A 26,988-nucleotide genomic window follows, 5' to 3' on the forward strand; every position below is an offset into this window, starting at 1 on the left:
GGGCTCGGGGCCTCCAGGGTTTGAAGAGCCGTGTCCTCGTGGACCCACCTGAGGGCACGTGGTGGGCAGCAGGTCCGGAGCACTCACCTGCCCCTGCCGGGGGCGGAGGCCCTGAGATCCCTGGCAGCTCTGCTCAGGTCTGTGGGCAGCTCAGCGCTGATCCCCGCCTGTGGCTCCTAGGGCGGAGGCTGCCGGGGCTCACACTGCCCTCCCCTCCCCCAGGCTCCTGCACTACTTCCGCGGCCGCCACCACCTGGAGGAGATCATGTACAACGAGAACACACGGCGCTCCCAGCTGCTCACGCTCTTCGACAAGTTCCGCAGCGTGCTGGTGGTGACCACCCATGAGGACCCGGTCATCGCCGTCTTCCAGGCACTGCTCCCATGAGGCCAGGCCGAGGACAAGGAAGCAGAGGCGGGCTACTGCCATGGGCCGGGGGCGTGAGGCCGGAGTACCGTCCGGCAGCAGCCTTGGGGCAACTGCCCTCCATGTTCTCACTCTCCTCTGGTCCTTGAAACAGCCTCAGTGTCTGAGCTGAGACGAGGCTCCCAGCTGGAGGGAGCGTCCAGGACTCGGGCCTGCGGGCTTCCCACACACAGACCCCGGCCATGCGTTTCTCTCAGACCCTCCTCCCAGCCCGGCCCCCTCCACCACTGCCCTCCCAGAGAGTGCTGTGCCTTTCCTGGCCCGCCCCACTGTGGCCCATCCCGCCTTGGACACTTGCCGCACGAGGGCCTGGGCTGACCCACAGCTTTGGGGTGAGTGTGCACTGGTGTCCCCCACCCTCCCTCACACAGGCCTGAGGGACAGTGTGTCCAACCTCCTGCACACACACGGCCTCCAGTGTCCTGCCCTGGAGGGAGACCACTGAGGGGGGCTGTGACGCAGATACAAGCAGTACTGTTTTCTAGACACAAAGCGTTTATTTGGTTTTTAAGCAGTTAAAAAGCCTTGTTGGAGCGGACCCTTGCTCAGTCCTGTGCGTTCTGCTCAGCTGCTCTGTCTACCACGCTGACCCAGGGGCTGCCGCGGACATAAAAGCGGAGGGGTTTCTGGGCCCACTCTCCTGCATGGCCAATGCCCACTCGGGCTGCTGCCACCACGGCTGGCTCACTGGACCCCGGGGGGCTGCGCTCCAACCACACAGCCTTGTCCTTGGCCAGGTCCCGCTGGTTGAAGCTCTTGTCAATGGCCAGGGCCTGGCACAGCTTGGAGGGGCCACTGCACAGCTCACGGTCCTTGAGGGCTCGGCCCACGGTGCCCTTGCGGAGGGTGCTGCGAAGCTGCCGCATGGTCTCCAGGCCCCCCAAGGGCTCCAGCGCTCGCAGCAGGACACACGCGCCATCCCCTGTGGGACAGACGGACAGCCTTTAAAGCCAAGCCTCCCCAGGCTGTTGCCCTCCCGACCCCAGGGCACATAAATGCTATGGAGGCGCTGCAGCTGCCTTCCTGAGCACCCCTGTACTCACCATCCACACGTCTGCCGCCTCCACGTCCTGCACCCTTGCACCTGCCACCAGGTGAGCTGCGCCCAGCAGCCCGAACGCCTGACCACTAGCTAGGGAGAACCTATGTTTAAAAAAGCATGGTGGGCGCTGGTAGCCGGCCTCCCTGGCTTCATCTGGTTTGATGAGTGGCAGCACCTGTGAGGCTGGCCAAGGAAATCCCAGAGAGCCGGTCGTCTGTGAGCACTGTCATCCCACCAGGAAGCAGGAAGCCTCAGGCCTGGGCGAGCCTCTGACGCTCGCCCATCTGCCTCATCCACTGGTGTGTGTGGGGGAAGCTGGAAGGTTGGCTCAGAGCAGCTAGCAGTGTGCTCATGATACTGGGTGAGTCTGCCCAGTGATCCAGGGAAGAAACTGCGCGGGAGGAGATGCCAACACAGAGCCCCCTCCCCCAGGATCCCTTCTAGCCGCGGCGCTTCTACCAGCAGTCCAAGTTACTTTAAGTTTTGTTTTGTTTCTAGTGTCTCCACACTGGACGTGGAATTCAAAAGTCCAAACCCTTGAGATCGGGTCCCACGCTCTGCCGGCTGAGCCAGCCAGGTGCCCCAGTCCAAGGGGCTCACTCAAGAGGATGCATCTGCCTGAACTCCCTGAGCCCTGGCCAGAACTCTGACCCTCCAGCAAGGTTGCTTTCCTGACTGGGCCAACCCCCAGGGGCTCTGAGAGGCTCAGCTGGCCAGGCCAGTTTCCACCCTTGGACCTTGGCCACAAGGGTCTCCCCATTGGCAGACCGGGAGCCCCGAGTGGACACAGCAGCCAAGCCCTGTCAAGTAACCAGCAGCTGGCAAGTGTTGGGGGTTTTGTGACCAGATGCCCCTTAACCAGCCAGTTATATACTTGGGGTACACCAAACCTTGGGAGTTCTGTGCCTCTGTGATTCCTGGGCTCCTCTCAGCCCACCAGCCTCAGGGCTTCCTGTGGGTGCCATGCATGTCCCTCACTGTCCCACATGGGGTGAAGGAGCAGCCTGCCCCTCCATCCCCACACCCCTATCCTGGAGTGCATCTGAGTCCCTCATCCCAATGAAAACATGACACCACCCCTAACCTCTTCCTGTCAGGTCTCCCCATCCTTACCCACTAGTCCTCTGTCTACACTACCTGCCTCCTGGTGGTTTATATGCCGCCACCACCCCGAGAGCAGGCAGGCAACGACCATGTCCTTGGCCTCCCCTCTCTCTCACTCTGCCTGGATGACCCTGGCCTTCACTGTCTGTACCCGTGCGGTTTCCTGCCCCCTTGACCTGGATGGTCACATGTCCATAAAGTAACGTGCCACCTCCAATGTCTGCCCTGCCCAATGTACTCCCCCCCCCCCATCCCACCAAATGCCAGGCTTCTCCCTTTCCTGTTGACCATAGCCCTGGGCATCACTAGACTCAGTGTCTCTCCTTGTCTGAGTCCGGTCCCACTACACAAGACAGGGTTGGTTCTATTGCTAAAGAAAAGCCAGACAACCAAAGTAAGCTCTCCAGAACGATAAGAGGACCCTCACGGATGGTCCCTACTGTCCTCCGATGTCCAGTCACTCAGCTTCACTCGACACCTGCTTTGTGCTGGGCACAGGACCAATCTTGGGTCCCCTGTAGGTCCTTCAGCCCCTGTGGCTCTGACACTGCACATGTCCAGCTGTCTACTCGGTGCAATCACAACTCCCAGGTCACTGGAATCACTCAGATGTGTGTGACACAAAGCGTACCAGACCCCAAGCTTCTTACTGGTCTCCTCAAGCATTTGCTCTTCTTGGGATGGGCAGTGGGGAGGCTGAACAGACACAAGAGGCTGGGACTGGCTAGCCAGAGTGGGCCAGGCAAACCCTGTTCCTGTTCATCAGTGCCTCTGGCAGGACAATGCTGTGGGCTCTTCCTTCTGAGCACAGACCTTCCGGAAAACAGCCACCTGCTCACAGTGGGACAGAGGCTGCCCCAGAGCAGGTCTCACAGGGTGTGTGGGTTCTCCTGGGAGCTCTAGACCAGCATCTCTCTACTTGGCACTACTGACATTTGGGGCCAGATGATTGGGGTGGGGGGCATTCTGTGCCTTGTGAGCTAGTCCGCATCATGCCTGGCCTCCACATGCTAGATGCCAGTAGCACATCCCCAGCTGAGATGACCACACGTCTTTGGACACTGCCTCCCCCCAGGTGGCAAAATCATCCCCAGCTGAGAAGGATTCATACCCCGTAGCTGACTGCCTGGCGAGGCTCTGGCTTGAGCCCAACTCAACCCAAACTCATACCATCCTCATTTCCCCAGCCCCTCCCAGGTCCACCCTGGGTCATAGAAGACACCACCTTTGAGATCTGTGACCATCGGTGTCCTTGTGGAACCTGTCAGCTCCATGTTCAGGTCAGTGACCTGACCTCTATCCAGTGCGGGCCCCTGGCACCTATAACCACCCTGAGAGCATAGCCAGAGTTCCTAAAACCCAACCTAGCTTAGCAGTGACACCTCCTTGCTTCGACACCTGCCCCGGCCTGGTCCTCCCAGGGATGTCCGAGCTGCCGATTGAGGGGACTCTGCCCGTGGCCCCCTGTTGCCCCAAGCAGCAGCACCCAGCACCGCTCACCTCGGCTGGAGACGTTCATGCAGAAGTACATGCCGTAGATGATATACACATACAGAGTTCCGGGCTTCATGAACATGCCACGGTTGCGGGGGGTCTGCCGGCCACCCCTAGAGTGGGCGGCTTCATCCTCTGGCCCCAAGTATGCCTCCGTCTCCACAATGCGGCCACGCAGCTCTGTGCCATCATCAAGTCGTCGGACCAGGACCTGTGGGCAGTCTGTTTTCTCAGAGCAGGGAGGGGCGGGGGTACACTCAACCGTGACAGCCCACAGCCTGGGCCTCATCTCCCCAGTTCAGGGGGGAGGGCACCCAAGTCCAGCCAGGCCCCTACTGTCCCCTCTGTCCTGCTCACTGGTCCCGGGAACACAGGCCCTGCTAAGTATCCTGTCTACAGGTGGCAGTTATGTTAAGCTCCTGCCAGGGCCAGGCTGGAAACCAGGACTAGTGAATTCACACACTTCAAATCTTGGTGGGGCCCTCCATCTCCCTGCCCCCTCCTCCCCTAGCTCCCTTGGGCTTAAATGCTTAGCCAGGGGTAGGGCAGCATGGAGGGCACAGGGCCCCATTGTTGTCCCCACACAGCTGCCCAGAACGCCCAGAGCGTGTGTGGCCCCTTCCACCTGGACTGACCACAAAGGACCGTCCTACTTAGCTCCCACCCACCTGGCCCTGAAAGGCCTTTCTGAGCAGCAGGACCAGCTGCCCTGCAGTGCCCCTGGCCTGGACCACGGCCCTGGGTGTAGCCAGCTCCACAAGGAGTGGGTCAGTGCAGGCACTATGCTAGGGAGATGAGCTGGCCGCAGTCGGCTCAGCCAGCACCCCGGGCAGGGGCGAGGCCCAGAAGGGCCAGCTGAGGACAGGGCAGGGGGTAGTTGCCAGGGGCTATCACTGGAGGGGCGAGTGCTCTCGGGTCCACAGAGCACCTAGGAGAGCAGTCCAGCCCACAGGGGAGCCAGGGAGAGCCTGTGGAGTGCTGAGTGTCGGGGAACGGAGTCTTCTTCAGCCTGAAGACTTTCCGCCTGCTCCTTGGCCACATGATAATACCTGTCCCAGAAATGCCCGCGCCAGGGGGACAGCAGGCTGGTCGAAAAACTCAGATCCCAGCTGTGCAGAGTGGCTTTTTGGGCCTGAAAAGTAGATGCTGCGCTGGGGTCCCAGGGCTGCAGGCGGCCCCAAGCAGGGCTCCATAGGCGAAAGCGTCTGGGCTCTGTCTGGCAGTCTCTGAGGCTGTTCTGCTTCTGACAGTCGCTGTTTTTTTTGCCCCATTCTGCGGGAAAGCTGTAAGGGGAACAGACAAATCCTCTGACTAGGTTTTGGAGTGAAGTCAAGACCGTGCAGTTGAAGGACCGTATTCGACTGCTTGCCTTGTCTGTAAAATGGAGGCAGCCCCCTGTGGGTTGTTGGAAGGTGCAAACAGAATGCTGTACCCATGGACTCAGCCCCACGCTGGGCCCCAGGCGGCCTTGGGAAGTGCCTGCACGTGAGGACAGGCTGTCGGTGGCGGGGACGGAGTAGCCACTCTGATCCACACACCGTCCATGTGCAGAAGATGCACAGGGTGATGGCAACGCACTGCAGGGCCCGAGGAGGGACAGTGGGCACCGGGGCCTCAGACAGGAGTGCGGGCACCCTGCCTGCCACTCACTACATGGACCCCAAACAAACTTCTGCTCTTGTTTCTGGAACCCAGCCCTTTGCACTGACCCTGACCAGGAATCAATTGGTTTTTTATATTTATTTATTTAAGTAATCTCTACACCCGACATGGGGCTCAAACTCATGACTCCAAGATCAAGAGTCGCAGGCTCTTCCAACACAGCCAGCCAGGTGCCCCCTAACCAGGAACTGAAAAGCACAGCCATGACCTTGATGGGGCTTGGTGAAGGAATGTTTGTGTTCTCTGCACTCCCTCCCACCCGGCTGAGCTGTTGGTAGGGCCCCCACCGTGCCAACCCTTCCTCAGAATGGCCAGGAAGGCCTGAACACACAGCTGGGGGGGCACCGGGCTGCCTCTTTGCTCCAACCCAAGTGCTCAGGGCATGACCCCTGCTGAGTCCCCAGCTATCCTCACTCTCACGGCCAGGACATCCTAAGGATAAGGAGGAGGTGGGGCAAAGCCGAGATCTCCCAAGGGACAAGACCCCACCTCCGACGTGCTGCCGAGAAACCTGACCACACACCCTCAGCTGTTCTGGGACCAGCTGCTCTACCAGTGGGACGCCATGAAGAGCAGGTGAGCAGCGGGGCCCGGAAACTCCCTCGACAAGGGCTAGTTTTCAGTAGTACCCACATCTCCTTGGCATGTGACAGACCCATTATTTTTAACAGAAGTGCTGACGTTCCATACTGAAAGGAGACTGCCAGTCTACTGAGAGTGGACGCTGACGTGACCGTCGTTGCAGCCCAGCCCATCTGCCAATACCCGCCATGGGCTCAGATGCTGGGACGCTGCCACCCGGAGTCTGGCCCCCTGCCTGCCTCATGGCACTTGGGTCATTCTGGGTCAGCCCTGGCCCACCCTGGGTGGTGAGGGACTCAAAACTGTCCACGGACTGAGACTCAGAAAGGCCTCAGTTTCCCTATTATAGACCTAGAATCTCAACCCGCCTCACAGGCCTTTGTGGTGGTTTGGCCCCAGGACTAAGTGGCAGGAGTGACCCCTGCTACTGCATTCAAGTGAGCCTTGACTCAAATCGTGTACCTGGGCACGTCTAAGCACCCGTGGCCCTGGTTAGAAATGAGGGCTCCCTCAAGAAAGGGCCCGGGAAGATGACCTCAAGTGTCTGTGCCTCTGTTTTCTCACCTGTAGAAAGGAGCCCGCATCTGTGGCCCAAGATGGTTCTGAGAATAAAGTGAGAGAAGTCGGGTAGGCATGTCGCTGGCATGCAGCAAGCCCTCAATGAATGACCGTTAGGAAGAAACACGCTCCACCCAGGATGTCTCCAGGCAGAACCTGAGAACTAGGGTCTCCTGCCCGAGCGGGTCCAGCCGGTGGAGGGCACACCTGGGTAAACCAGGGTTAGTGACCACAGACACTGCACTGATCCGGTGTCACTGACACTGACGTAGGGAGCGTGAGAAAGTTCCCCCCCCTGGGCCAACCCAGGTCAGTTCCGCAGCGGCCTGGCCCCGCGGCAGGAGGTGTGTGAGCGAGGCCTCGGTGCACAGCACTGAACCAGGAACCCGGGCTCGGGGCTGCTCCCAGACTTCACTGGCAACCGCGGGTCGGGCCTCGACTTTTCCAGGAGCAGACGGAGCTCCGAGCGGGGCCGACCCGCCGGGGGGCGATCGGTGGGGACTGCAGCTCCCGTCAGGGGCCGGCGCGCGCTTGACTGGCTTTGCCCGGGGGCTCGCTCAGCGCGTGTGCCCCCCCCCCCCGCGGGAGGTCATGGCCCCCGAGCCCGTTCCGCGGCCGCAGCGCCGGGTGGCCGTGCGCGGAGCGAGGAGCGCGCACTCACCTGGGCCGCGCCCCGCGCCGGCATCCCGCGCCTCGGCCGGGGCTCTACGCGCAGGAAGCCGCGGCACCAGGACCCGCAGAGCCGAGACCCACGGCGCCGGGAGACCCCCGCCCGCCCAAACGCGAGCCGGAAGTGCCGTCGGCGCCTGCGCGGGGGCGGACGGAAGCCGGGGGAGCGGCGGCGAGCGCGCGGCACGGATCCGCCCCTGGGGGAGGGGCCGGACGGGGGAGGGGGGCTCCTCCCATCCTGGACAAAGGCCCGGGGCCTGCTGGGACACTTGTGGCGTGAGACAGGCGGGAAGGCGGCTGGGGTTGGGGCGCGAACCCCCGCAGCCGGGTGCTCTTCCCAGTGACCTGGCTCCCGCCCGCACGTGCACGGCGGTCCCTGCACGGCTGCCCGCCAGTGGTCAGACCCCCAAGAGGCTTGGTCCGTCACGAGTCTTGCTTAGGTCCTCGAGGGGCCCCGGTTGGGGGTCGGGGGGGGTGGCCCGCAGACGGTTCCGTGGGGTGACATGGAGGGAGCGTGGGGGAGGTGGCGGCGGAGCCCCGGTCTCGGGTTACGCCTGCCTGGACTGCGGAGGGTTATTCCTTGCTCCCGGCCTCCGGGAGGCACCTAAGGGAGAGGACGTGGGGAGTGGGCCAGGAAGACTGCCCAGGAAGCGGATGCCAGGCCTGTCCGGAAGCCCCTGCCCCCTGCCCGGGGTATCATTACGGGCGGGCCCGGGGATTCTGTCTGCAGTGGAGCCCCCACCCCTTCTGCCGCCCAAAGATGCGCAGAGGAGCCCGCCCACGTTCTCGGCGGGCTTGCTGGATCGTGGCCGTCCTCCTCGAGAGGCTCGAAGCCGGGGCTGGGGCTGTGGGGACCCGTGAACGCCCGGCTTGCGGCTTGCGGCTTGCGGCTTGCAGCTCGTAGGGCAGCGGCTGGGGGAGGTATGGGGAACGCCCCGCCCTCCTCTGATGCGCCCACCTGCCTGTAGTCTCTTAAATCGGATTGGGGTCCCCAAGGGGCGGGGGGGGGGGCGAAGAGAGTCTGGGCAGGGCAGTGCCTGGTCCAGAGGAGGGAAGGGCCATGGGTTGGGGGTGGGGGGTGTTCAAGCACAGGGCTGTTGGCTGGGGTGGGGGGGCACACTGCCGCCTCCTGTGGCTCAGTGGACCAGCAGGGTGAATGGGGGCCGTGACACCCAGCAGAGTCACGCACACACACACTGTGCACTCGGTAGTTCTAGGGTCCCCTGCAGGGCCCTTCTGCTGGGGCAGGCACAGTCCCACCCTCCTGTGTCACCCACCACTGTCCTGGGGAAACCCTTGAAGAGCAGGGCCTGCACTTTGATTTCTGTCACCCTGGCCCTGGGAGGGGGTACCCGTGGGGCCTCAGGGAGCCACTGGGTACAGGATGGTATCAGGTAGGAAGTGCCCAATGGGCCATGAGAGTGGGGCCTCAGACTAGCACAGAGCCAAGTCCAGCTCCGAGCCTCCTCTGAACAGCCCGAGGGCTGAAATCCAGCCAGGGCCCGGGCCCAGGCCCAGCGGCGCTGCGGGGCCCCCTCCCCTCAGGGCTCCCACCAGGACTTCCTGGGGAGGAAGGGCCGAAGCCTTCCAGCTGCCTGCTGGAAGCCACCCAGCTGTTTGTGGCTTCCGGGGGTGGGCAATGTGTCATAAATCCGTGCTAGTAAGGCAGGCCTAGTTGTGACTCCCACCCCTTTCTTTCCTTCTGACCCCCTGCAGCCATTCTGCCCAAACAATGACTCCTGCTTCCTGCCTTCCTTTGTGCCCAGTTCCCCTGCTCTCCTCCCTTTTCCCTCTTCCTCTCTCTAGGAGGGAAACTGAGGCCTCCGCTGGGCCCTGTCCTCCTGATGAGGGCTGGGGCAGGGTGGATGCCATTTGTATTAATTTTTATTCTGATTTCACAAATGGTGCGTGGTCCTTGTAGAAAAAATGGGGAGTCTACTCGTTCTCGAAGGGGTGTTTTCTCTCCACCTTGAGAATGAGGAAAGAGAGGCTCGGAGCACAGCCCTGGCCCTCGAGGAGGCAGAGCCGGTGCCAGATGTGTACTTTCTCCAGATGTTCCTGCCTGAGTGCCGGGGCTGGCGAAACCTCTCCAGGGTGGGCCCTCCTCTGCCCCGCCCCCATTTCCTGGTTCGTGGTCTGAGGCTCCACCACAGGCTGGAAGCAATGGGCTGAGCATTCCCACTGTGGCCTGTTGGGCAGGCTGGCTGGGGGTAGGAGAAGGTGGTCCTGGTGGGAGAGGGGCCTAGCGCCTTCTCTGTCCCCAGTGTGCTCGGCTGCTGGGCCACGGAGGTGTGTTGGAGGATGTCAGTGCAAGATGGAGGTGAGGATACCCTTCATGCTTTGAAAGGGATCAGCGCCGGGGTGGGCTGCCCTGGGCCCTGCCTGTGGAGGGGCCACCAGCATCTGAACCCTTCAGAGAAAGGAGAGCACAGAGTCCACAGTTCCAGGACCAGGGCTGTCCCAGGGCATCCAGTACACTGGCTCAGTGTCCTTTTCTCTAATGTGGGGACCCTGACACTGTGGAAGGGAGAGTTGGGTCAGAGCCCAGTGGGTTCCATGTCGGACAGCACAGGGCCCTCTGGCAGCTTCTCAGTGGTTCTCCTATCCCAGCTGGCCTCCAAGGCTCTCTGCATCTGACAGGCTGGGGGTCAGGGCCTCCTTGGGCAGAGAGGGCAGCCAAAGAAGGTGTGTGGGGGCTGCCTCCTCCCTTTCTGGGGCTGTGCCGCCAGTGCCGTTGAGCCTTGGGCCCAGGTACTTATGGGACCCCTTGCCATGCACTGAGGCAATGGAGAAGGGCAGCTGCCTCGGAAATAAGTCAGTGACTTCAGGGCCCTGGCTGGCCTGGCCCACTTCATCTCCTCCCCAAATAGCCAGGGGGTGGTGCTGGGTCCACCCAGGCTCCCCAAAGCCCAGGAACTGGCCTGCTGAGCTAAGGATTCCAGGGTAGCTGACGGCGACTCCTCCTATTGGTTGGGATCTTACCCCTCAAGTCTCAGGGTGCAGTCCATAGCCACAGGGGTGGTCCAGACAGCCACCCACCCCCAGTCACCTGTTCACATGCTAGGCAGTGGTAGTTGATTTCCATTTCTCTAGGGCTGGAGGGAAGAGGAAGGAGACTGGGAGCTGGCTTCCCATTTGGGGCCCCACATGGCAAGAGCATTGGGCAGTGAGGCAGACATGAGGCAGAGCATAAGGATAGGAACACATGTGTCCGTGTGGACTAGGTCCAGGCCTCTGCTCGCACCATCCTTTGATTCCAAGGTCCTCGATCAGGATGCCAGGGTGGGTTGAGAACCTGGGGATTCCTGGATTTGCCTGCCAGGGTACACTGGGGGATGCCTTGGGACCAACACCTGTGAGGGGTCCTGGAGGCTGCTGGGAATCCCACTTAAGCTCAGAAACCAAGAGGACCCTTCAGAGGTGACTTGAATGAACATGGGGGAGGCCATTTAACCTGTCACTGAACGCGTAGACCACCCTCTCTGGGGACAGAGCATGATTTCGTCAAGGCAGCTCTTGTCAACTGAAGGTGACTCCTTGCAGGGGGATTTTGGCCGTGAGCCGGCCGTGAGCCAGCCGTGGCTGATGCTCCTGGCAGCTGGGAACGAGTGTCTGGGTCGTGAAGCGGGTCTGGGTGGCACCCTGCGGCAGCCACCGCGGGAGGGGGCCTGCCAACACTGGACGCCCAGCCGCGGCATGCTTTGGGTGCGAGCCCAGGCCCTGGACTCCAGGGAGGACACCACCGCTGGCCCTACCAGCCTAGTCTGGGCATCCAGGAGGGCGGGGCCTGCTTATCCCTGGCTGGGGTCGAGAATGCCGGAGAATGCCTGGTATGGAGAGACTGTCCTGTCTGGCCGAGAGCCTGGCATGGGAGGCGTGGCACGTGTAGGCTGCCAGAGCCATGAGCATCAGCACCGGGTGGCCTCCCTCTCGCCTTGTGTCCCCAGTCCACCTGTAGTTCCCTTCCCCACCCCCCAGTGAAGGAGTCCTCCTCGAGCTCCTCCGAAGCTTTTGTTGTCTCCCTCTCCCTAAGAGTTGTGTTGATGTGCCTGTGTTCATAGAAGACCCAGTATGTGCAGGCACCACTGTGTCCCCGGGTATGGGTGAGGATGTGATCAAAGGATTCTGTCCCTTGCTCAGGTTCCAGGGCCAGCCAGTAAGTTGGCTGCCACCTCAAGCTCTCAACGTTATTTTCTTCGTAGTCAAGAACCCGGTCTTGTGTGCAGTCAGGCCCGGCGTGACTTGCTGACCGTGGTAGCAACCCTGTTCAGAGAAGGCCAGTGCCACCTGGTCCCAGAACAGCCAAGGGCCCAAGGACATCTTTGTAGGCACTGCAAGGCTTGAGGTGCTGGGCCACATGTGCCCCAAGGTGTTCTGGCACCTGGCGAAAGTGTCCTCAGGAGAACTGTGTTTTCTCCAGGGGCCTAAGAGAGGCCGCCGTGGTCAGCCCCTGGTCAGACCTGCCCATACCTGCTATTGGCACTCCCCTCCCCCCTTCCTTGGGCTCTGGGTGGTTCAGCCCCACATACTCCTGCAATGTCAAGAGAGAGTGATGCTGGGAAATTCCCACAGCACCTCAGCCTCAAGCAGATGGGTGATTTAGTGTTCAGCTCTACAGTGCAGGGATGAGCCTGCCGGGGACAGTGGGCGAGCTCTGGGAGGGAAGCCTGCAGAGTGGGTGCTGCAGACAGTGCCTCTGCTCGGAAGGGTGCAGGGGCTGTGGGCCCAGCCTGGCCTGGGAGTGCCTGCTGGGGAGCACGGGGGCCTGGGGAGGGCTAACGGCGCCGCTCCGGCCCTGGCTGTGAGTGTGCGTGTGCACCAGTGTGTAAACACACGAACGGGAGGGCGCACGTGTATGACGGGGTGGAAGGGGCTGTGAAGGTGTGTACTTTAGTTGTGTGTGTGTGTGACTGTGTAAATGTGTTTGTGAATACGTGAGTAGTGTGAGTGGTTCGAGTATGTGCACGAACGCACGAGCTGATATGCGAGTGTGAGCGCTCCCGTGGGGCTGGGTGAGCGAGGGTAAGTGATTCAGCGTGGGCCTTTGGAGGTTGGTGGCTGGGTTTCCGGGAGATCCACGGACGCTGTCCCGCTGTCCCGCTGTCCCTCTCCCCCCTTTCTCAGGCACAAGTCAAGGAAGAATAAGGTCAGGCCTCACCCTAGAGTCGGGGAGGGGCTGAGGAGCCCAGGACTTCCGTTGACGCGGAGGCTCTGCCCGTCGGGCCAGTAGGTCCCCCCTGCCGGGCCAAGGCGCCCAAGACCCCCAGCCACAGCTGTCCCCGCGGCTCCACACAGGGGAGAGCAGAGCCCAGCGGCCTTCCCGGAGGAGGTGACTCGGGCCGGGCGGGCCGCGCGCATTCCTGAGCCCTGAGTCAGCGCGGCCGCCCCCTCCGGCCGGGCCCGCCCCCGGCGCGCACGCCCCTCGCTCCATGGCATTCCCGGGCGGGCGGGCCGGACGGGCGCGCGGGCGGGGACTCGGCGCGGGCGCCCTCCCGGCCGGCGGCGGCAGCCCCTCCCCGGAGCCCTCCGGACCCCCGACGACCCCTTGGTGCCGGCGGCGGCGGTGAGTGAGCGCGCCGGGAGGGGGGCGCGGGGCTTCGCGGGCCGGGCGGGTTCCGGGGCTGCGTCCGCTGCGCGCGGGGCCCGTCCCTAGCCCTCCACTGTCAGAGCGGCTGGCAGCGGCGGGAGTCGGGCCGGGTGCGGGGGCCAGGCCCGGGGCCGGGTCCGGGGTCGCGCGAGGCCCCGCCCGGGGCGCCCGGACTTTCCTTCGCGGAGTTTCCCGAGCCACCCGCGGAGGCGGCCCAGCCCGGGATTCCTAGCCCGGCGCGCCGCAAAAATAGCCCGGGGCCGGATTAGCACGTCCCAGCGGCCCGAGGGGGCCGGACAGCGCGGCTCCAGCCCCCGCCCAGCAGCTGAGGGTCCCGGGAGCGGGAGGGCTCGGAGCCCGGGGGTGTCCCCAGGCCCCTCCGAGCTGCACCCTCCCCCCCTGACGTTTTGCTTCCCGGCCGCCGCCGGTGGGTGGTGCTCCAAGTCGAAACTCCAGCTCCGAGGGTGGGACTCGTCGGGATCATCCCCGTCCCAGCCGTCGTCCCTGGGGAGGGGAGTCGTGTCACCAATAATAGCAGCCGCCGCGGGGCTAGGGGCGGGCACTGACCCTACTCCCGCTTCACCGCCTCTGTCTTCCCGCTCTGTAAGTACGGGACCTGCAGGGACCTGGAGCCGCTCCCTAAGACAGCCCCCTTACCTTGTGCTTAGTGGCCAAGAGAGCGGAGGTGGGGGGCGTGGGGGCGTGCCCACAAGCAGGCTTTCTATTGGTAGGAAAGATGGCTGGACCCCAGGTGCTCGGGGCACCGGGGGAGGGCGTGGCTGTCTGCCCTGCTGGGGGCTTGTTTGTGCCGGATGGGGAATGGGCAGGGGATCTCGCAGCCATGCCTGCCCAAGGCCCAGCTGGTTCCCGGCCGGAGCGCGTTCCGTGCAGCTTGGGTTGTGTGTCTCTGTCGGGTGGGCGGGGCTGGATCTGGAGGCCCTAGCCTTGTGCTGGGAACCCCCCCCACCCGTCCCCCACCTTGGGACTTCCTGACTGAGAAGATTCAAGGATGAAACTGGCTTTTCAGGTTTGGCCCAGCCAGATGCTGGGTTCTCCCCACCGCCCTCGAGCCAGCCCCAGCCCCCTAGAGAGCCCCCAGAAATTAGGAGGAAGGTGAGGAACCCCGAAGCTGGCTGGGGGCCAAGAGGTCCCTCCGCTGAGCCCCCTGCCACCAGGGGGCATTCTAGCAAGCTGGGTCCTTTTCCCTGAGAACAGGGCAGGGCTGGTAGGTGGGCACAGGAGTCAAGTGGCTCCAGATTGTAGGTGCCAGGCCCCTGGCCCCATCCCAACCCTTCCAAACAGGCAGCCAGCCGCCCGTTGCGCAGGCAGGCCGACTGAGGGCAGCAGAGCTGGAGAATTGCTATGCCAACATCCCTCATGCGACATTAGTGTCGGCCAAGCTGCTGTCCTTGGGAACTCATATTCTAGGGGTGCCCTCGGCTCAGAGGGGGTCACCCAGGTCTCCCCTGCCTTTTAGGGCCCTCCCTCAGGGTCCCCTCAGCTCCCAGCAACACACCCCGTTGCTCCTCTCCATGGATGTGAGGTGCGCCCCTTCGGGCTCCAGTTCCCCTACTTTGGTGTCTGTGACAGGACCCGCTTTCTGCCCAAGATCATATTCCCTGGCTTCTGCCTGTTTTCTGGGTTGGGTGTGTTTGAGGGTGACCCCCTCCTCCCTGAACTGAGATGCTCTGGGCTGGGATTCGGTGGACTTGGGGGCCCAGATGGGCTAACCCCACCCTGGGGGGCTGTGGCCGGGGCCAGCTAGGCAGGCACACTGGTTCCCTTGGACCCCAGCTCCGGGGCAGACATTGTCCAAGGCTTTGAACCCCCTTGGAGGCTCCGTGACCTCAGGTGGTGACTGGCCTCTCCAAGCCTCCGTTTTCTTATCTGGAAGATGGATACAGAGGACCCTTCCCAGGGGTCGTGATAGGTCAGCAGGGTCAGTGACGCCCAGGTTTCAGGCATGTGTGCTAGGCTTCTGATGACAAGCCATTTCTGCTCTTACAACAGACTTGAGGACTTGGCTTCCCCTCCTGGGACCTCTCTTGTACTATCCAGGAGCCGGCCCGTCCTGGGAGGAGGTCCCTAAGCCCAAGGGTCTCAGGGCACTGGGGAGGACATGTGTGTCAAGTTAGTGGGGGAACTTCTGGGGGTGCTGACTGGTGGCCCGACGGCTCATCTGTCCTTGAGCCAGGCATGCTGGTAGAACGTGGGCCTTTCCCCTCTGCAGGCTGAGGGATGCTTTCATCCTGACATCCAGCTAGACCTCAGATTGTGGAAGCCAGAATCTGCCATAGCTAAGTCTGTTCCCTTGTGCCCGTGCTGACTGCCTGTGTGGCATGGACCTGCAGCCTCTCTGAGCCTTGGGGCTCTCCAGCCTGGGATGTATTCACCCCGTCGGCCTCCGTCGGAGCCAGTGGGATCCGGTGCTTGGATTCTGGTTGTGGTGATCCCCAGGTCCATCCGTGCCTGTTGAGCCTTTGGGCAGCACCTGTCCCCAGGGCTAGTGCTCCCTCTGCCCTGCCCTCTGTACTTAGGTCCTGGAGTGTCATTATCACCAGGGATTCCCGTGCCTTCGGGGCCTCCTGCAGCACGGAGCCTCTCGTTGTGTTATTGGCCTTCTGCATACCTGTCTGGGGTGATGTCTGTCCTGTGATGGGTGAAAGGTGAGGTAGGGATTGATGTGTCCTCTTGGGGACTGGCAGAGGGCACTGTGCAGGCCATCAGCTAGGTCTCAGGCCTGCGCCACTGTTCTCTGACCTCGTTGGCATCACCGAATAGTGGCAAGCTCTGGGAGAGTTGAGGAGGGCTGAGGACTCGACCATTACCATTTTTAGCATGTTGCCATTTATACATGAGACAAAGAGGCACAGAGAGGCCAGGTGACCTGCTTTGCTACGCGGCGGCATGTGGTGGTGAAGCACTGCTTCTGGGATGCCATGCAGCTAATGATTCCCGCTCACAGTTGGGCATCAGATTAGGGGTCAAACAGAAGAGGGAGGGTCAGAGGTCAGGGTTCTAGTGTGGAGGCTGGAGGATTTGGCCCCTCCTGGGATCATGCTCAGGTGAGCTGGGGACACGTCTGGGCAGGTGTCCTGGGGTGGGGCCCGTTGCTCCAGCTGACCTTGGCGGTAGGCGGTCCCCTGGGCAGGGCAGGGCTGGGGCTTGGTGGGTCTTGTCCTGGGGCTGGGCCATCCCGGCTCTCCTCAGCCTCCAGCTGCCCCTGCTGGCATCGTCCTGCCAGCTGGCAGAGCAGGCCTGAGTGCCCCGTGGCTGCTGCTCACACCTGAGGACGCAGTCTCACTATGGCTCTGGCCACTGGCTGGGCTGGGGCAGGCCACACTGCTCCCCAGTCTCCTCCTGCCTCTTGGCTACACCCTGCCAAACTGGGCATCTCTGAAGGCTCCTTCTCCCGGTGCCTCCCATGGTTGTACACGCTTTTGGGGTCTCCTTCTCCCCTCCCCTTGCTCCTCCTGTGGCTGCCTTCAGGGAGCTCCCTAGAGCTAGCAGGCGTCACCAGCATGGGGGTTTGGGTCAGCTGTGTACCAGGCACTGCTGTGGTCCCTAAATTTCAGATGAAAAAATGGAGGCTTGCAGAGGGTTGCAGGTGGTGAAGGGGAGCAGGGTCTGCCCAATGTCTCAGGCCAGGCACTCCCCTGGCTTCCCTCCACTGACTTCCTGGCCCCTCTTTTACCTGTGCGCTGTGCCAGCCCGAGGGTCCCGCTCCTCCCAGGGCAGGAACGGCTTCAGTGGGACCTGCCCCTGTCCCACCCAGCCCTCCACCCTGAGGCTGTGGCTACTCTGATTCCTCTCCGTCCATTTAAAGCAGCCCTAGTGGTCCTGTGTCCCTGCGGGGCCCTCGGCCCTCAGCCCCATCTTGGGCCCTCATCAGGAGCCCACGCTTGTCCTGCATTGCCCGGAGTGCCCGCGAGTAGCGTCTGCCCCTGTTCAGGCCCCCTTGCTGGGCTCGGCGCCCACCCTTAGCACTCACTTAGCCGTTGTCAGCACCTCCTGCTTCACTTCTAGGTGACCAGTTAGGGTCTCCCGATAGGGCTGGGCCCTGGATGGGCAGCCTCGACTGTTGCCAGAGTGATTCAGATGATGTGTGACCCCGAGTGATCAGGCCCTCGCTGGCCTGAGGCTTCTTCCCCCACGGAGGGGGTCAGCAGGGCAGAGATGCTGTTGGGATTCCCCCCTGAGGGGCTGTCTGGGAACAACAGCCCACTGTGTGCTTGGGGGAGGCCTGGACACTGAGCCACTGTCTCCTCTGGGTGGGCATGTGCCCCTCCCCAGCCCAGACTCTTTGTCCTCTGGGCCCGCCCCTCCCCCACACCCCAGGGGCCCACTGTGGAGCGCCCCCCGCTGTGACTCCCACCCACTCGAGGCACAGGTGGGGAACTATGCACAGAGGGGTGGGGCAGACCCGGAGCCCGCAGCACTGGGGGCAGGGTGGGGATCCTGGAGCCCTGTGGCTTACGGAGCACCCTCCCGCCTCCACCCCCAAAGCAGGAGGGCCTTGGGTGGAGGTGAGGGACCGCAGGCTATCTGGGCATACAGGCAGGGCTCTCGTGCCTTCCGCATGAGCTCAGTGGCTCTTGTGTTCCTGGGGCCAGCTGTAGGTCCAGGCTCCCTGGACACCTCACCACCCTTTGCCCACTTCTTTGCTTGTGCTGTCCCTGCCCTGACCTCGTCTCGTGGTCCAAGGGAAGGGTCTTTTTAAGGAGCCCCTCATCGCTCTAAGTCATGAGCGCGGGCCCCTGCCAGCCCGTGCTCAGAAATGACCGATGTTTCCCGAACAGTGGCTCTGGACCAGGCCTGTCTTGGATGCTGTGGCCCAGCAGTAACAGGACAGTCTACACGTGGGTTGAACCCCTGAGCTGTGCCAGGGGAATCCAGGGCTGGGAGCATCTGTCAGGGGTGGGGCCAGCCTGACTAAGGCTGTGGGTCCTTGACGTGTGGAGTTTTGGGCAGAGTGCATGTGCAGGGGTGGGGCGTGACTAGAGCCCTGAGATGGGAGGGAGCTGGCTGTGAGGAGAGGCCTTGGGGGCAGTGGGAGCTGGGAGGGTCATGGATGTGTGTGCTGGTGTAAGCCAATCAGCTAGCAGACGTTCCTTGTCCCCGTAAGTCAGTCGAGAACCAGCCCATATCGCTTGGAGGTGCTGGGAATGTTTGGGGAGGCTCCTGGAGAGGCCAGCCCCCCCCCCGCACCCCGCCTGTGGATTCCCAGCGGTTGGTCCAGGGCCAGAAGGAGCTGTCGGCAGTACCTGGGGGGGCCTCTGTTTTGTGGAGGGGCAGGAGGGGCTGTTCTCAGCGTTTCGTGCCCTCCTGGTCCGTGTGGGGGTGGGAATTTTATTTATCTGAGAGAGAAAGTACGAGCTGGGCGGGGGTGGGGTGGTGGGGGGGGGCAGAGGGACAGCAGGCTCCCTGCTGAGTGCAGAGCCCTCCACCGTGGTGCTCGATTCCAGGACCCTGAGATCGTTACCTGAGCTGAAGTCAGAGCCGCCCAGGCGCCACCCCCAACCCGAATTTCACAGTCTGTCTGGTTCCCAAGCTCTCTGATGTAGGGGAGGCATTTTGGGGTCTCTTCCCTCCCAGTATTGGTCGGCCACTCCCCTGCTGTCCGTGCCCCACAGTGTGCTTTGGCTCTCCTGTTTCCAGACACCTTGTGGTCCTTCTTTTGGGGGGGGGGGCAACCGGAGCTGCCCTGAAAGTGACCTTTTGTAAGGCGGGGAGTAGAGTGCCCAAGAGGCCATGGTCACACGGTCATTGCCTCACTGTCACATGGCCAGGCAATGGAGGCCCAAGTCAGACCCTGGCCTTTCCGCTCCGGGTCCTGGGCCCTTGCCCTGGGTCTCCGATGCGGAGGGAGGGCTGGGGGCGGTATCTGTTCCTGGGTGCGTGCGCCCCCTGGTGGTCCCGGCGGCACTTGCACCCACGTGGTTCTCCGACGGTCCCTGGCAGGTGGGAGCTCCCAGACCTGGAAAGCCGGCGGCATCTCCTCTGTGAGATGGGGGGTCGCGCCCCCGTCGTGGGTGCGATGCGCCTCTGTCTCCGGAGCACATGGCATGCTGGTTAAGAGGCTGAGGTCTGGGCCAGACGGGCTTGCGATCTGCCGCCTGTGCAGACGGGGGCGCGACCCTCAGCCTGCCGGTGTCCTCACACTCACGTGGACTCCCGCTGGCTGGGTCCTGTGTGAGGAACCGCTCCGCCCCCCGCGGCCTGTCCGCTCCATCACCGTGACCTTCCAGGCTTTGCTAGATGTCACCTTATGGGGGCATCGCGGCTCAACATACCGTATCTACTTGTAGGTTTGGTTTTTTTAAGATTAATGATTCATTTGAGAGAGAGCGAGCTGAGTACAAGCAAGGGGAGGGGCAGAGGGACTAGCGGACTCCCCACTGAGCAGGGAGCCCACATGGGACGTGGGGCTCGATCCCCAAGACCACGACCTGAGCTGGAGTCGGACGCTTCACAAACCGGGCACCGAGGCCCCCCGCACTTACTTATGGGGTTACTGTCTGTGTGGACCGTAAGCTCCAGGAAGGCAAGGGTTTAGTCTGTTGTTTCCTTGTTTTCCCCCAGTGTGTCCCTCAGCACCTAGGAGCGGCTCCTAGCAGGTGCTCCAGGATGTCACGAGTTTCTGTTCCGACACGAATGGGTTTGCACTGTCTGCGGGTCTCGTTGGTGCCCGCAGTGTCTCTTGGGATGAATGGTGCAGGCACGGAGCACGGAAAAGGACTCGCTCCGGCGTCAGGGCCCAAGACCATCCCTGGGCCCAGGGAACCTTGTGAGGGCTGTGAGCACCGTTACTGAGTGACACCCCCCCCCCCAGGCCTGCCTTGTCCCCCCCGGCGCCATGAGTGAGGCTCGCAGGGACAGCACAAGCAGTCTACAGCGCAAGAAGCCACCCTGGCTAAGGCTGGACATCCCGTCTGCGTTGCCCCCGGCGGCAGAGGAGCCCAGCTTCTTCCAGGTAGGCCCTGGCCGGCAGGGGCCGTGGGGGTGCCCCGTCCAGCCTCCTCACTGTGAGCCCACCGCCCAGCCCCTGAGACGCCAGGCTTTCTTGCGGAGTGTGAGCATGCCTGCCGAGACCGCCCACGTCCCCTCGCCCCACCATGAGCTCCGGCGGCCGGCCCTGCAGCGCCAGACGTCCATCACACAGACCATCCGCAGGTACGCCACTGCCATCGGCTCCGCCACGTGGGGGCTGGGGGACAGAGGTAGGCACAAATGTCCCCTCTGGGTACCGGGGCTGGGAATGGAGCCGGGGTCCCTCCCGCCTCGGCTTTCTCCTCGATCTTGTTCCCCACGTCACCCTGTTCTCCTTCTGCTCTGGGGACCGACTGCTGTCCACCTACCAGCTTGTCTGCTCCCCTCCAGCACTCGCTCTCTCCTTCTCTGTCTCTCCCGTCCCAATGCTCTGGCCCCTGAACAGCCGACAGGTGCGCTTTGGGCGTGTCCATACTCTGCCCCTCTTGGGTCCCCCTGCTGCCCGCAGGGCTCTCCCACAGCGCCGGTCTCTCTCTCGGTCCCTGCTCAGGTACCTGGGGCCGGGCATGAGTGTGTGGACATCAGGTGGCGTGTGCATGGCTTGTGATCTCTTGGGAGCTGCCGGTGCTGTTGGTGTTCCCCGGGGCTTCTAACAGGAGGTGCTGGTGGTGTTTTCCCTTGCATGTCCAAGCAGTCTGGACAGCTTGTCTGGGCTTGCAGTGCCCACTGCCTGAGTTCTGTGGTGTCTGAGGTCAAGCTGCTGCCCGGGACCAAGCTCTCTGGCTAAGGGCTGAGCGCTGCGTGCCGTCTGTGGGCTCAATGTCTCCCTGTGAACCCCTCTCTGTGCTGGGTTGAGGATCCGTGTAAAAGACTCACTTGGGCAAGGCCCGTCCTCTGCAGTTCTCATGGGAATTTGGAGGTGGCTCATTGTTTAGGGGGTGGCCAGGGCCGGAACCCATTCGTCCTCTTAATTAGAGCCAGCCCACCTGGACCCTGGAGTGGCTGGAGGCTCCAGGAGGGGGGCATCTGGGGGAAGGCTGGCTCCCCCTTGCTGAGGCCCTCCCGTGGCAGGGGCACCGCCGACTGGTTCGGGGTGAGCAAGGACAGCGACAGCACCCAGAAGTGGCAGCGCAAGAGCATCCGGCACTGCAGCCAGCGCTACGGGAAGCTGAAGCCGCAGGTCCTCCGGGAGCTGGACCTGCCCAGCCAGGACAACGTGTCTCTGGCCAGCACGGAGACGCCCCCTCCCCTGTATGTGGGCCCGTGCCAGCTGGGCATGCAGAAGGTATGCCCGCCCCTGCTGCCTCCTACCAGCCCCTCCTTCTGCCCCCCCGGCCGGGGCTGGGGACAGAGCCGGCCTGAACACAGGAGACTCCGCAGAGCTCGTGGCGTGGGAGGGTGGTCAGATGGGCCCAGCGAGGTACCTAAGATACCCTCGGGGACCCGGGGCCGGCGGAGGGGACAGGGTCCTGGGACCGTACCACAGGGCCCGTCTCGGGATGTGAGACCATGCCAGGATGAAGAGCAGTGTAAAGGCACTATAGGTGAGGACAGGGAGCGATGACCCAGGCCTTGACCCTTCCGTCTCCTTCCATCTGCCAGATCATAGACCCCCTGGCCCGGGGCCGGGCCTTCCGCGTGGCGGATGACACGGCCGACGGCCTGAGTACCCCGCACACACCTGTCACGCCTGGTGCCGCTTCCCTCTGCTCCTTCTCCAGCTCCCGCTCAGGCTTCAGCCGGCTCCCGCGGCGACGCAAGCGCGAATCGGTGGCCAAGATGAGTTTCCGGGCAGCTGCGGCCCTGGTGAAGGTGGGTGTAGGGGCTGGGGTGGGGTGGGAACTCAGCGGCCACCACGCTGCACGCTCACCTCCTTGCTGGCAGGGCCGCTCTGTTAGGGACGGCACGCTGCGCCGGGTACAGCGCCGAAGCTTCACTCCCGCCAGCTTCCTGGAGGAGGACACGGCAGACTTCCCCGACGAGCTGGACACGTCCTTCTTTGCCCGGGTAAGAGCACAGGGGCATCACCCACGATCCCTCTGTCTGCATGTCCCACCCTGATCGCATGTGTTTGCTCAGGAAGGAGTCCTCCATGAGGAGCTGTCCACGTACCCAGACGAGGTGTTCGAGTCCCCGTCAGAGGCAGCGCTCAAGGACTGGGAGAAAGCCGCGGAGCAGGCCGACCTCACGGGTGGGGCCCTGGACCGGAGTGAGCTCGAGCGCAGCCACCTGATGCTGTGAGTGCTGCTGGCCCAAGTGGGGCTCAGACCTTTGGCTGCCAGGAGCAGCTGGGCCCTGGGACACTGATGCCTTGGAGGGCCAAGGGAAGGAGTTGCCTCGTGGATTGTGAGCCCAGCTGCTGCACTGTGCTTGTGGGACCCAGGGCTGGGCGCCCTCCGTGCCTCAGCTGCCCAGCTCGGGACAGGAGCATGATCTAGAACCCACGAGCTGCACGGAATCCTGCAGGGAGAAGGGGGTGTTGTAATTAATGCCTGTGGGTTGTCCAGGACCCTCACATAGGTCAGCTTCCACCTCTTCCAACCCCAGAGGGGCTCAGGATTGCTTTTCCTGCCGAGCAGGAGGCTGAATGCTTAGTGCCTTCACGGCTAGATGGGAGCAGGACAGAGTGGGAGGGTCACCGTCGTCCACGAGGGATTGCAGCGGGTGGGGTGTCTAGGGCGGGGGGTGACTGCGCCCCTTCCCCCAGGCCCCTAGAACGAGGCTGGCGGAAGCAGAAGGAGGGTGGAGCAGCGGCCCCACAGCCCAAGGTGCGGCTGCGGCAGGAGGTAGTGAGCACGGCGGGTCAGCGGCGGGGCCAGCGCATCGCGATGCCGGTGCGCAAGTTCTTTGCCAGGGAGAAGCGGCCCTACGGGCTGGGCATGGTAGGCCGGCTGACCAACCGCACTTACCGCAAGCGTATCGACAGCTACGTCAAACGTCAGATCGAGGACATGGACGACCACAGGTAGGCATGGGGTGGGAGTGTGGGGGTGGGACGCAGCTCCAAGCAGGCAAAGCTCCAGGTTGGGGGCGGGTTCTGTGGGTTGGGGATGTCGCCTCTGCTGACGCTCTGCCCTGCAGGCCCTTCTTCACCTACTGGCTCACCTTCGTGCATTCGCTCGTCACCATTCTAGCCGTGTGCATCTATGGCATCGCGCCCGTGGGCTTCTCGCAGCATGAGACCGTGGACTCGGTGAGCGCTGGCACCCTTTCCAGCCCCGCCCCGCCCCGTGGAGTCTGGAGTCTTGGCTCTGAACTCCCTCCTGCTTCACCCTGGGAGGAGAGGGCCAGAGTGGGTTCTGTCTGATCTCTTATCTCCACCTTCCAGGTCCTGCGGAACCGCGGGGTCTATGAGAACGTCAAGTATGTGCAGCAGGAGAACTTCTGGATCGGGCCCAGCTCGGTGAGGGCAGGGCCTCGTGGGTGTCGGAGGGTGGGAACCCTGGGCTGGCAGGGGGCCCGGGCCACCGCTGCACATCCCACTCGTCCGCAGGAGGCTCTCATTCACCTGGGTGCCAAGTTCTCGCCCTGCATGCGCCAGGACCCGCAGGTGCACAGTTTCATCCGCGCCGCGCGGGAGCGTGAGAAGCACTCAGCCTGCTGCGTGCGCAACGACCGGTCGGGCTGCGTGCAGACGTCGGAAGAGGAGTGCTCGGTGGGTGCCCTGTTGCCGCCGCGCACTCGCCCACGCGTGCGTGTGTGTGGTTCAGAGCAGGGGCCCCCCGTTCACGTGTATTCCCTGCCTCTCCCATCACCGACGACAGTTACAGGCAGCGTGGCATTTGGGCATGCTCCTTCTGCACGTGTGGGTCTTGTTTTTGTGCGAAAGTGGTATCGTCTTAGTCCTTGTACTCAGCAGTTAAAAGAAACCCCCCAAAGATTCATCCAAGTTTAAAAAATTTTTAAAAAAGATTTGTGTATTTAGAGAAAGCACAGGGGGGTGGGCCGCAGAGGGAGAGCAGACTCCCTGCTGAACACGGAGCCGGCCTCTATCTCAAGACCCTGAGATCACGACCTGCGCTGAAAACAGGAATCGGACACTTAACCGACCGAGCCGCCCAGGTGCCCCCGTCCAAGTTTTAATTACATCATCCTACCTGGAGGTGCTATAGTTTATTACCAGTTCCCGGGTTGTGGTTGTTTCTGTTCTTAAGCCGATAGGAGTTCTGTTGTTGGGTTCCTTTTAATAGTCTCCCAACGTGCCTGCACATTCTGGAGTGTAATTTCATTGAGACTGGGTTGTGGGTTAGGGCGAGAGTCTCAGTGGCTCTGCTTCTGATTCCTGCCTCCTGTCGACTGCACTGGTTAAGGGGTGGGATCTGACCAGGGTCTGACCCTGTGTCCTCCCACAGTCCACGCTGGCAGTGTGGGTGAAGTGGCCCTTCCACTCCAGTGCCCCAGACCTTGCCGGCCACAAGAGGCAGTTTGGCTCTGTCTGCCACCAGGACCCCAGGTCAGTCTTGCTGCACCCCGCCCCCCCTTACCATCTTTGTTCATGGCTCTTTGGGGTGTGGGGAAAGAGGGTGTAGCCCCCCCCCTTGTCATCAAGTTGGACAGGTGTGGATGCTAAGGAGATAAAGCAGGGTCTGACCACATATTGGGTTCATGCAGGGTGTGTGATGAGCCCTCCTCAGAGGACCCCCACGAGTGGCCAGATGACATCACCAAGTGGCCGGTGAGCCAGAGGAAAAGGGTTGTTTGGGAATCACCCTCGCCATATGGGAGAGGAATCCACACTTCATCCATTAGTGATGCCAGACAGAGCCCCATCATGGGACCACCCTGTATATTCAGATGCTGTGCCCCTGGCTTTTGCCCAGCCCGTCTGCCTACGAACACCTGCTTCTCTGAGCAGGTAGCCAGTTGGGAGGTCAAGTAGCATTGTTCCAACTTGACACACGGCTCATCTGAGACTCATGCCTGAAGCCAAGGGAGCCCGGTTTCCTATGCTGGGACCTGTGCATTTTGCCCCAATCCCCAAGCATGGCGTGGGGTCCAGGGTTGGGGGAGGCCCTAACCCAGCTCACCCCCATTTGTGACCCAGATCTGCACCAAAAACAGCGCCGGGAACCACACCAACCACCCGCACATGGACTGTGTCATCACAGGCCGGCCCTGCTGCATTGGCACAAAGGGCAGGTAGGTGCGCTTGTGTGCAGCCCATCGTGGGCGCGGAAGATTGCCCTGGGTCCCTCTCCCTCACCAAGTTCTGCCATAACCCAAGATACCAAGGGGCCTGGGTGGCAGTCGGGTGCCTCTGCCCCTGGGCCCCAGCAGTCCCCTCTCCAAGTCCTCTTGACTGTGGCCTGACCTTCCAGGTGTGAGATCACCTCCCGCGAGTACTGTGACTTCATGAGGGGCTACTTCCACGAGGAGGCCACGCTGTGCTCACAGGTAGGCCTCTAGGGTGAGTGTCCCTCCCCTCTCCCCCCAGCCACAGTGGGTGCTGATGGGCCACTCCGCACAGGTGCACTGCATGGATGACGTGTGTGGGCTCCTGCCCTTCCTCAACCCTGAGGTGCCCGACCAGTTCTACCGCCTGTGGCTGTCCCTCTTCTTGCACGCTGGGCAAGTGATAACATGTGGGCTGAGCAGGGGTAGGTGGGGTGGGTGGTCCCAGGGCCCCTAGGAGTGGCTGGCCAGAGAGGGTGAAGGGGTGGCCTCCCCACTGACACCCCCCCCCCCATAGGATCCTGCACTGCCTGGTGTCCGTCTGCTTCCAGATGACCGTCCTGCGGGACCTGGAGAAGTTGGCAGGCTGGCACCGCATCGCCATCATCTATCTGTTGAGTGGTGTCACTGGTAACCTGGCCAGTGCCATTTTCCTGCCATACCGGGCGGAGGTAAGGCTGTCCCCCAGGGTGGGGACCCTCCCACGTGTACCCTCTGCCCATCATAAACTGGGTCCCGAGTTCGGATCCCTGGAGTCCAGCCTGGGAGCATCTCCTTTTGGCTCCTCATCTTGATGTGCTCTGGGCCATGGGAAGCGGGAGGGGGAGATGGGGCTCTGGGTCCAGGGTGGGGTGGGGTGGGTCTGCTCAGCCTCAGCAGCTCACCGCCACCCACACTGTCGCCAGGTGGGCCCAGCCGGCTCGCAGTTTGGCATCCTGGCCTGCCTGTTCGTGGAGCTTTTCCAGAGCTGGCAGGTCCTGGCACGGCCCTGGCGCGCCTTCTTCAAGCTGTCGGCTGTGGTCCTCTTCCTGTTCACCTTTGGGCTGCTGCCCTGGATCGACAACTTCGCTCACATCTCGGGCTTCGTCAGCGGCCTCTTCCTGTCCTTTGCCTTCCTGCCCTACATCAGCTTCGGCAAGTTTGACCTGTACCGCAAGCGCTGCCAGATCATCGTCTTTCAGGTGGTCTTCCTGGGCCTCCTGGCCGGCCTGGTGGTCCTCTTTTACTTCTACCCTGTCCGCTGTGAGTGGTGTGAGTTCCTCACCTGCATCCCCTTCACTGACAAGTTCTGTGAGAAGTACGAGCTGGACGCCCAGCTCCACTGAGCGGGCCGGGGCACGGGGCCGTGTGCTGCAGGCCAGAGCCAGGCACACGGTCCGCCCCAGCCTCATGGGCCACGGGACTCGGCCTGCCTGTTTGCTGAACCCTGACCTCTTGTGCCTTGTTCACCGCTGGTGAACTCCTCGTACTTCAGGGCATTTATTACACTAGTTCCCACGATTACCTTCTAACTAGTTTCTTGACGACCACCTCATGTGGCCAATAAATGGACCGGGAGCGTTTTAGCTGCCACTAACTTATCAGAGCTGCCTCCTCTTTCTGGTTTCTGGCTAGGGCTGTGGAGGGAGGTCCTTCAGGCCTCTTCCCCACCCTCCCCTCCCGCTTACAGTTCCCCAGAACAGGGAACTAAGCGTCAAATAC

General features: G+C 62.6%; 3 protein-coding genes across 16 annotated transcripts in view; 2 read left to right on the forward strand and 1 right to left on the reverse strand.

Annotated features, from left to right (window-relative positions):
- The window catches only part of NPRL3 (NPR3 like, GATOR1 complex subunit), a 39,343-nt gene extending 36,553 nt beyond the window's left edge, over positions 1–2,790 (forward strand). For 6 of the 8 annotated variants that reach the window (XM_087854348.1, XM_045783804.2, XM_087854343.1 and 3 more), the window contains one exon: positions 223–2,790. In XM_087854348.1, coding sequence (XP_087710474.1) covers positions 223–388 — 166 coding nt within the window. In that variant the 3' untranslated portion in view covers positions 389–2,790. The remainder of the gene's footprint in view (positions 1–222) is intronic. The other 2 variants (XR_015721283.1, XR_015721282.1) reach the window with 2 other exon arrangements.
- MPG (N-methylpurine DNA glycosylase) lies at positions 905–7,691 on the reverse strand. 2 transcript variants are annotated; one of them, XM_087854360.1, is made up of 5 exons: positions 7,531–7,627; positions 6,876–6,913; positions 5,117–5,350; positions 4,074–4,278; positions 905–1,349 (listed from the first exon to the last, which is right to left on the reverse strand). In XM_087854360.1, exons 3-5 carry the CDS (start codon positions 5,336–5,338, stop codon positions 973–975), a joined length of 804 nt encoding a protein of 267 aa, XP_087710486.1. In that variant the 5' UTR covers positions 5,339–5,350; positions 6,876–6,913; positions 7,531–7,627; the 3' UTR covers positions 905–972. The 2 variants fall into 2 exon arrangements, with proteins under 2 accessions (XP_087710486.1, XP_045639764.1); XM_045783808.2 differs by lacking the exon at positions 6,876–6,913 and having other exon boundaries at positions 7,531–7,691.
- A 1,964-nt stretch (positions 7,692–9,655) lies between these two features.
- RHBDF1 (rhomboid 5 homolog 1) lies at positions 9,656–26,867 on the forward strand. 6 transcript variants are annotated; one of them, XM_087854380.1, is made up of 19 exons: positions 9,657–9,858; positions 19,958–20,098; positions 20,168–20,298; positions 20,561–20,665; positions 21,187–21,400; positions 21,718–21,927; positions 22,000–22,122; positions 22,195–22,352; positions 22,823–23,080; positions 23,197–23,308; positions 23,444–23,518; positions 23,609–23,770; positions 24,468–24,568; positions 24,727–24,790; positions 25,160–25,254; positions 25,434–25,509; positions 25,583–25,683; positions 25,805–25,958; positions 26,193–26,867. In XM_087854380.1, exons 1-19 carry the CDS (start codon positions 9,853–9,855, stop codon positions 26,610–26,612), a joined length of 2,706 nt encoding a protein of 901 aa, XP_087710506.1. In that variant the 5' UTR covers positions 9,657–9,852; the 3' UTR covers positions 26,613–26,867. The 6 variants fall into 6 exon arrangements, with proteins under 6 accessions (XP_087710494.1, XP_087710506.1, XP_087710508.1 ...); XM_087854368.1 differs by having other exon boundaries at positions 9,656–9,858; positions 19,958–20,298; XM_087854385.1 differs by lacking the exon at positions 20,561–20,665 and having other exon boundaries at positions 9,659–9,858.
- Positions 26,868–26,988: the final 121 nt, after the last annotated feature.

This window comes from Ursus americanus, chromosome 2, assembly GCF_024610735.1.
Source record: "Ursus americanus isolate L20-20 chromosome 2, mUrsAme1.1.p, whole genome shotgun sequence".
NCBI lineage: Eukaryota > Metazoa > Chordata > Mammalia > Carnivora > Ursidae > Ursus > Ursus americanus.

Bases quoted from the DNA above. Each gene is read 5' to 3' on its own strand.
- RHBDF1 (XM_087854368.1), top strand. The intron at 20,299-20,560 runs GTACGCCACTGC...GCCCCTGAACAG, and splicing joins ATCACACAGACCATCCGCAG to CCGACAGGTGCGCTTTGGGC. The intron at 24,791-25,159 runs GTGAGCCAGAGG...TTTGTGACCCAG, and splicing joins ATGACATCACCAAGTGGCCG to ATCTGCACCAAAAACAGCGC.
- MPG (XM_045783808.2), bottom strand. From the start codon at position 7,554: ATGCCGGCGCGGGGCGCGGCCCAG. The intron at 5,351-7,530 runs GTGAGTGCGCGC...TTCCCCTTACAG, and splicing joins CGGCGCGGGGCGCGGCCCAG to CTTTCCCGCAGAATGGGGCA. The intron at 1,350-4,073 runs GTGAGCGGTGCT...TCTGTCCCACAG, and splicing joins CATGAACGTCTCCAGCCGAG to GGGATGGCGCGTGTGTCCTG.